General features: G+C 34.6%; 1 protein-coding gene and 1 long non-coding RNA gene across 2 annotated transcripts; one reads left to right on the plus strand and one right to left on the minus strand.

The window, feature by feature from the left end:
• Window positions 1-1,863: 1,863 nt before the first annotated feature.
• LOC132703558 (uncharacterized) lies at window positions 1,864-4,485 on the plus strand. The gene is made up of 3 exons (XR_009619102.1): window positions 1,864-1,882; window positions 1,964-2,163; window positions 4,142-4,485. It is a non-coding gene; the product is annotated as an uncharacterized LOC132703558 (long non-coding RNA).
• Window positions 4,486-6,329: 1,844 nt separating this feature from the next.
• LOC132703283 (uncharacterized) lies at window positions 6,330-8,768 on the minus strand. Its single transcript, XM_060672439.1, has 2 exons — window positions 8,445-8,768; window positions 6,330-6,689 (listed from the first exon to the last, which is right to left on the minus strand). The coding sequence occupies exons 1-2, from the start codon at window positions 8,629-8,631 to the stop codon at window positions 6,547-6,549; spliced, it is 330 nt and encodes a 109-aa protein (XP_060528422.1). The 5' UTR covers window positions 8,632-8,768; the 3' UTR covers window positions 6,330-6,546.
• Window positions 8,769-9,379: the final 611 nt, after the last annotated feature.

Consider the following 9,379-nt stretch of genomic DNA (forward strand, 5'->3'; position numbering starts at 1 on the left):
AAACCGACAAATTGGGATGTATCGACCAGATACACCAATGTTTCGCATTTAAATCTGCAGAATAGTTAGGTCCATTGATCTCATTAGTTTTTTCATAAATCAACAATTACAAATTATCAATCACTTCTACTGTGTACACTGTAAATGCTATTAAGGGCTGGTTTATATTTCTCGGGGAAATAACTCAGTGTTAGTTTTTGAATAAAAACAAAATACCTAACCTTCCGACGCCATGCCGTAAAACAGGACAGCCAACTGTTACATAGGCGCAGTAGCCACAGGATAGAGCCACTACATTACGTTCAATTCTTCCGAGAGCAAATACACGTACTGTACACTAACTACAAATTTATTCTTTTCGAAGGTTTAATTTTTCTTTTTTGTCTGCTTAAAGGCAAAGGTAAATTTTCATTCTCTGAAACACTTCAAGATTGTCTCTTTGATTATCTTCTAAGTCTAAATTTGTTTTTGTTATTAAAAAATATATCGACACAATTTTCAAATTTTTCCTTATTGCTTACATCTTATGTAACATCATAAAATCTTCCTATGTATATAATTTGATTACTATGCCTTTGACGCTTAGGTTAGCAGTGATATTAAGCGTATTTTTATGACATTTGCTGGTGTCATTATGACGTAGTCGTAATCTTTCCTGATGTTTATTATAGGTACTATAACTTACCAGCTTACTTTAACCGAAACAGGTTTATTTGGATGGCTATAATCATTCCTGTAAAGTTCGGAATACTTTCCGTTTATTCGTATTATTTGTCAAGTACTTGGTTAACAAAATTATTACTACAAAACGTGTCAAACTTTTCACTAATTAAGAATCAGTAGAAGAAATCTTAGAATAGACATCTAAGATAACAAGATACATCACATTTTTAAATGGTCCTAGAAAATCTATATGTACGGGATCAAAAACAAATTTTGCTTCATCAAATTTGGTTAACGGAACTTTATTTGGTGTATTGCTAATAGAAGCTTCGCAATTTTTCACATGTTGTTCAATTTCATTATCCAAATTTGACTTCAAAAAATACAGTCTAGCTAATGATTTCATTTTAACTATACCATTAGGCGCATCTATCATATATCTAGCATATGGAACAAATTATTGTACTGAAGTGGCTTTTACTTGATGAAAATCCATTTAAAATGTTTAAATAAGAACAAACGTTGTTCAGATTTCTTTGATAAAGGCACTGTGTTTCCGAAACAGCTGTCATTTAAATATATTTATGTGAAAATATGAACAACGTTGGTTCTTATTTAACTAGAATGAAGTATTACCGTCGCCTTCATTTAGCCCGGTAATACAAATGATAGAGTTGTCGAATTATATTTTTTCAAATATCTCGCGCCCCTTATATTTGACGAAACCTGAAACTTTCTCTCGACACAGTTTACGATACTGTTCAAATGAAATTATCGCATCTTTAGCAGTTTTTCATTTATAGCCGATAATTTACCCACAAAAACGGAAATTTTAAGGAACTTTTAGATTTTCTCCCAATAATCGACACACCCTGTATATAATTCAAACAATGTTCGAAATAGGGGTGATAGCCCTGGATCTCCCACGTTTCCTGGTGTATGGCTATTTCTAGATACAGCAGACTTTTTTAGTGAGTAGTGATCAATATCATATCAATAAGTGATATGTTCACCTTTTAAAGTGTTGACGAGTTCATAATAAACGTTTTGTATACAAACGACTAAGTCCTAGAATACAGGTTATTTGTTTATCCATTATCAGCGATGTGGTACAAAAAGAGAAGGGCACGGTATACCACCATAAAACCATTAACGCTACTTCGAAGACCATAAATATCTGCATAACGTCGTTAAAATGTGTTTTTCTTTGAACAAATGAGTAAGTATTTCAGCGAACGCAAATTTATCTGTATGCCGTTTTGCTATATATATAATTTGAACAACTTAATAACTCATATAGCAGACAATCCCGAACTGCCATTATGAAAGTGGTGCTGACAATCCTCCTGCTGACTTTGGTCGGGGCTTCTACTCAGCAATTCCTGTGTCCTCGGAACTATTGCGAAGGCCATCCTTGCGTGAACCAGACTTCATGCCCAGAACACGAAACTTTGGCACCCACCTTTTGCCGATGCTGTTTTAGATGTGTACCTACTATCGGTAAGTTTCAACAATACTTGGTTAAGCCAAAAAAAAAGATAAAACATAGCATTGAACAGAAATTAACTCTAATTGCCGCTTCTAAATATTCTATTCATTAACCTACATTTATACATATAAATAAATAAAACACCTTTTAAATTGGATATTGTAAAATGCCTTTATTTTCGACACCAGTTCTAAAAAACATAAAAACAAGCAAGCCAAACAAATTTAACAACAAACTAATAATAATAATTCCAGTCTAAGTTGAAGTTTTCTTACATTTTGCAAATCTTCTGGATTCATCCTCGGTCGGTTGTTATAGAAAACCCATGTACACCTTAATGCATTATCACATCACGATCCGACTCAAAAAATAAAGAATTAAAACACCTTACTTCTGCTCTTCCCTCTAATAATTTCCACATTAGAGATACTGATACGTTCAATCACAAAATACTCTTCACCACAACCTTCTAAAGACAATACGTCCGAAAGCAACTCCACACTTGCCACTGTTGTCCTTCCTTACATTGAAAACATCACTAAGTACAAAGTTCTTTAAAAATATAACATCAAAACCAGATTTACCACTTGTCCAAAAATCATTCAACATCTTCGATCCATCAAAGACAAAATTCCGCTTGAGACACCAGCATTGTGACACAAAATATATTAGAGAGACCGAACGAAAAATATCAACTAGAAAAAATAAACATGAAAAAGCCTTAAGAAATATAAACTCATCAGCATTTGTCGAACACAATCACGAAACTGATCATCAAGTTCCTTTACCAACGAGGAATCCGAGAATCTAAACTAATGTGAACCTCAACTTACGTCTTTACCTTTCATTAATATGTTAATCCGTCATCCAAGACAAAGTCTATGTCCCTCCTTTAGATCCGCACCCCTCAAACAATATATAACCAGCTACAGAGTAGTGAGGAAGTTTCAGTTAAGAAGAAGGCAATAGGATGATTGGCGATCAGCGTGTTAACTTCATTAACAACCTCTCCAGAAGATTTGTAAATATCACCTTAGACTGTAGAAGTTTCTCTGAAAAATGAAGTTTAATTATTTCTCTCGGCTTAAGTATTCGCTCTAGTTTCTCTATGGTGATCTTACCATGTCTTCTGCAACTAGTCTTCTTTGTCTCTTTTTCATCTATTAGCGGATATGTAGAGAGCCAGTCCACCTCCCTGATTTCACAGCCTCGGCAATACTCAAATTCAGTTAGCTTTAAGCTCCACGTTCAAACACACAGCCTGCTGATCACTCTGACTCTGCGTCTCAATATGTAATGTCTTGCAGTAATCCAGAAAGTACGGTACTGCACGGTCTTCAATCTCTGATATTGTACAATTCTTTCCGTTTTTTTTGGACTTCTGCTGACATAAGCAATAGGATGCGGAATTGTTGCGTCATATTTTTGCATTAATACATCTCATATTCCCATTTGGCAACAATGCACAGGCAGGATTGAATAGTCTCTTTCGGGATCGATATGTCGGCAGCTGAAGTCAAGTCAAGTCAACACTATTTCTTGATTTTGCCCTCAGGTCATAACTTTCCTTCACCGACTATGTGTCATAAAAGAGTAGTGACTTTAAACGATGGATATTTCATTATTTATTTTCTTTTCAAATTTTCCAATATATCATCTCTCATAATTATAGTACAGCATATTTTTCTATTTATACAGACGTATGTTTAGAATCAGACGTGGTGCAAACGATTTATTACCACAAAATTAACTCCACATTTTTCCTAAATAATCTAATTTTATCACCAATGATTCCTGATTACCAGTTATTGCCTCGGAAATTTCAACTATTACCACAATGAAATCACAGTGAATAAAAGGCGTTATAGTTCTCAATAGCGCAATTTCTGGGTAGAAATAGCTTTATTTTGAGGTTATAATTTCTTGTTTTTGCAGTTACGATTAAAAAATTCTTATCCACAAGAATAATTAAATATTTTTTCTTTGCAGGTGAGGGTGGCAGATGTATAAGATTATTCGGAGAACCACCTCGTGCTGTTTGCGAAAAGGGATTGACGTGTTGTTCCGGAATATGCCGCGAGCATTGCCCTCGTGCTGGATAATATGCTATTAAGTTAATCTGGTTATGCAATACTTCGCTTGTTTTACTTTCAGCTGGTTTTATAAGAAAGTGCCGAAATTTTCTTTAAACAAACAACCCGCTTCAAAAAAATTAACTACTTGTTTCTTGAGAATAATCGCCCAATTCTCTATGATAAAACTTTTTTCTTTTTTTAACAATAGCAATGGCCAGGGTTCTCTTCCATCGTATATACAATAAACATTTATGATTGTGTTTCTCTTTGACTTTACCGAAGCTTTTGACGTTTGATCAAATTGACAGATGGGGCATGCAAGTACTTTTCAAGAAGTTGGTCCAATCATGACCCATCCTAGGATAATGTTCATGACTGTGATCTCTTTATGGATGGCAGTATTGAAGCGGACTGTCTTGGCGAGAATTTGACACATTTCTACACTAATATTATTCAAAGTGCTCTTCAGTTGCGGCCAAAGACATAAAGAGTTCATTGAACTGCTGCTTAAACAATATAAAAAAGAAATAAACAGAGTCAGAAAACGATGCGTATCTACTGGAGGCAAAAAATAAACCCAAGGTAGCATGGAGCATAATAAATGAATTTATTTTTTGTATACGTTGCTGAGGGAGTGATTAAAAAATTGCCTGCAATTAGGACACTTCTCTAGCGATATCATCTCCAACTTTCCCTAGTTCCAGAGAAAGTTGAAGCAGAGGTAAATGGTACATTCCCCGGCCTTAATAAGTCACCATCAACTGACATTTTTCATACAAATTTCAAGTACTATTGACCTGTTGATAACCTCGTTTACTTCATTGATTAATAAGAGCTTTCTGACTGGCGTTTTTCCGTCTAAATTTAAAACTAACAGAGTTTCACCGCTTTTGAAAAAAGGAGATCCCAACAATGCATTAGCATTGTTCTTTATTTGGGAGGATAATGGAGAGAATTTTTGAGGGACAGATTGGTGCATTTTTTTGAAAAACGTAATTTGTTGAAATTAGAACCAGTGTGGTTTTAAGGCTTGGCATTCTACGACCTACTAAGGGTCTCGGAGGATGTGGTCGAGTGCTTCGACTCGTGGCTGCACAGTGTCATAACACTATGCGATTTGTCCAAGACCTTTGACTCGGGACACTATTAAAAAAATTAGAACACTATGGAATAAATTCACTTATCTCAACTTGTTTCCTTTAACAACGAACTTTCAAACGCACAGGAACCAAAATCAGGAGAACCTCAAGGCTCAATTTTGGGTCCGCTATTGTTTGTCGTATATGTGAATGACTTGAGTGATTATATGATTTCTGTCAAATGTCGCCGCTTTGCGGATGACACTTTGACACCTCAAATACTGTTTTAGATCTAGCCGAAAGATGATTCTGTGTCAATAGTCTTCTTTTAAATAAAGATAAAACCCAAATTTCCTAAAGCTTTCACAAATTTCGACACCCTTAAAACGTTTTCATTGAAAAATTTTTTTGTGCTGTTCCACGTTCTTCCTTTTTTTTATGCTAATATTTATTTTAATATTTCTCTATTCAGTGGTATATATGACAATAAGAATATTAACTTGTAAGCTTCTATTTTTATTTCTATTTCTATTTCGAATGACACTGGCTTGCGTGTTAATACAAGTTCTGCTAGAATATATTTCCAAAGGCGGAATTTTCCAATATTGAGACGACGCAATAATTGTAGTATCTGGTAAATGCTAAATCCTCTCGATGGCATATAAATGGTTGAAAAATGATACAGTCATTAATAACTGCGGTAAAAAAGTGTATCTTGAAATTTCAACGATAAAGCAAACTCCATTAAATTGTTCTTTTGATTTTGGAGGTCATATATTGCCTCTGTTTAAAACGCAATCAAATCTTCAACAGAAATACTTTAACATATGTTCGTAAACAAAAAAAAACGTAGTTTGAGGTTATATATATACTTCATAAACATACCACAAGAAATATTAATAATTTCCGTATTTGGAGACATAATCATGATATCATCACAGATATAAACGCTTTTAACCCATTTTTGAGATCTTCACTTGTTATCTTTCTAGTATGGAGTAAATAAAGCAAATAACACTCTTATTATTAAATTATATTTTATTTGAACATTGGGAAATCTTACAGAAAAGTGATCACACCACTTCTTCTTCTATAAGTTCGCAATAGCAGCATAAAATTTTAGTTTTTTACTTACCAAAAATTTTATTAGACATAAATTAGTAACTTAAAAGCAGTTAAGCAACAAACAACCAGTTACCATTGTCCAAGAACTGGTTCATAAATCAACAGACCTTCGTAGTTATTTAGTTAGATAGTTCTTATCACTAGACGGCATTTCCCTTTCGCATTCTTTTTGACACGATCCCCGACAACAGATCAATCCTTCGTCGCATAGTGCGCTAGAGGGAGATCCTGCAAATTGTAGACAGACTCCTCCTTCGCCTGCAAAAAAATCCAATACTTTTGACTGAAAAAAAAACTGTTTTGACATCGAAACGGCAGATTAAATTTGCGGCTTTTACAGTTCTTGAGATAGAGATGAAATGCTGTTTTTTCTGTATTAGATAGATCAAAATATGATGCTATTAAATTTTACATAGAAACGATAAGTTTCTAGGTTTTAATGCACTAAATGAAATTTGAAGAGTAGCACATCACACCAAGTGGAGACACTTTGTAAGCAAAAGGACGGAACCGCTCTAGGAATTTAATTACCTACACTAACAAGCGGGACGTAAGCATGTCTTCAATCTTTGTCGCCGAGCAATTCTTGAAACATGCATATAAAAAAATTAATGCAAAGTAACATTTTATTATGCTCTATTTCATTACACTTCTGCATAGAACCATTATTAATATACAAAATATAATAATCGTCACTATCGCTAATGTTGTCACCTAGTTCAATGATCAATTCCGCCACTAATCGTTCTTGTTAAATATTTTCTTCCTTTAATACTCGTTTTTCACAAACTTGGTTCAGTGTTACTTCTTTTTATAAACGCTTTCAACGCAGACCAAATCATCTCAATCAAGTTAAATACATGCGGGTAATCTCAAGATTTTACGCCAGTTTTGTTGTGCTATCGAATCGATTTTTTATTCTTTATTAGCATTTTTTATTTTTAATAATTCCAGAAGTTGTCTTGACGTTTATTAATTGTTTGGAACTGAAAATCCATTTTCATCAAAAAAATACGCCCCGAATCTCTGGCACAGCTAATGTTTAAATCTGTCAGTACTTTTTTATGCGGACCTTCTAGGGTTAAAATACTATTCACTTTACAAGGGTCGTAGATTATACGCCTAATTAGATCTGCGTGTTGCTCTTTAAGAACTCGCGAAGTACCAGCATCTTCTCTCATTTTCCTCTTCTCTTCCTTTACTTTCAGTTTTTGAATTTCTTAACATTCAAACAAGTTGTTTAGCATCCGAAGACAAATGGATCCGTTTTTTATTTGCCGAGATAGTTCGTCTTCTAAATTGCCATTAGGTTCGACTACCATCTCCACTTCATCTTTAAATTCTGCGTCGTTGTCCATGTCTTCTTCTAACAGAGGAACATCTGCTTCATTCCACGGTCACCACATTTTAAAGTGTTAAAAAACGGGAACCTTCAAAAAATGTTTAATTGTAAGTTTCTAATAAGTATTTATTTGAATTCTTATGACGTACCTTTATCTACCGCGAAATTAATTTATAGTCTTAAAAAAAATGCCTGTTGAAGAATGCTGGAGAAGAATGTTGGCACACAAGAGAAAAATTTTTTTTTTCTAACTTACCTGTAAAATTAATAGTGTACAGGTCCTTACCCTTACCCTTTGAACTATCCAGTCAAATCAGCCTCGCAGAGTCAAAGCTCAAGAATCAGGTCAATAAATACGTACTTACTGCAAGGATCACAGTGATGTACACGAACACATTGCAATTTAGATTAAACTCTTAAAATACCCCGCAGCATCAATGCTTAATCAAATTTAAAACGGTCCAAATTTCAAGTTTCTACAAATATTCGTTACGGTCCATCTCAGGCAAGACCTACTTAATGCAGAATAAACATCTGTTGGGAAGGGTTTTACTACGGTCCTGCGAAGGTCTGCGAAGGTCTGTAAAATACTTAAACCGTGAAAGCAACAAATGCACTATATTTTTGGTCGTATTATACCCGAATATCCGAATACGCTCAACCCAACTCACCAATTTTCGGTACGCATCTGTTGCAGCATCCGCAAAACGTCGGACTTAGGACGTGAGTTTCGGGACAGGTGTCTTCGTTAACGCACCTGACGGTGTGACAGTAGTTCGGTGGACAAACAATCGCATCGCCTACGAAACACAAAACTGCAACGGATACTACGAAAAGCGAACGTTTAGCGGGTTTCATGACGATTTAGCAGCCTGTTGTTTGTTTATCGTGCAGCGGTCGAATGGATGGACCGGCTTTTAATGTTCTATATACCAGAGTGAATCCAATTAAACCGTTGTTGTTGTGGTAAAAAAAAAAACACGAGAGAATTGTTATTGTTGTCAATCGCGCCGAATATGTTACTCCGAATGGTGGGAAATCCCAACGTTCGATTTTCTAAATGCGAGTCTCGGCTGTTGTGCTGCGATAACGTTTATAGTATACCGTAGAAGAGCAATATTTAGCTGCAAGTAACAAAATACAAAATATACCAAACTTATAATCAAATAACAGTATTTAAGTAATGTAGAATATCATCTAATGTATGTGTAATATAATAGAAAAAACAACTAAGAAATATTTTAGACCACTAGAAGAGAGACAAGAAGAAAGAAACTTCCACAGATCACTGTAATAATAATAGTAATAATAATAATAATAATAATAATAATAATGTTTTTTTCTATTGACTTTCAACAAAAGTATCGGATAACGTCAACAATTAAAAAAAAATACTTTTTACAAAACTTCTGGATTTCTCCTGCGTGGTTTTTGCTGAGTCGCCAATCACAGAGCCGTAAAACTATCTCAGCCCGAGTCACTGAAACCAGAATTAAAACACGTTACCTCTGCTCTTCTCTCTAATAATTTCCACATTGAAGACATTAAGCGTTCCATCAAAAAATATACTTCAACACAACCTTCCAATAAAAATGAGGCCGAAAGC

This window comes from Cylas formicarius, unplaced genomic scaffold (genome assembly GCF_029955315.1).
Source record: "Cylas formicarius isolate icCylForm1 unplaced genomic scaffold, icCylForm1.1 PGA_scaffold_6__28_contigs__length_40554024, whole genome shotgun sequence".
NCBI classification, from domain to species: Eukaryota; Metazoa; Arthropoda; class Insecta; order Coleoptera; family Brentidae; genus Cylas; species Cylas formicarius.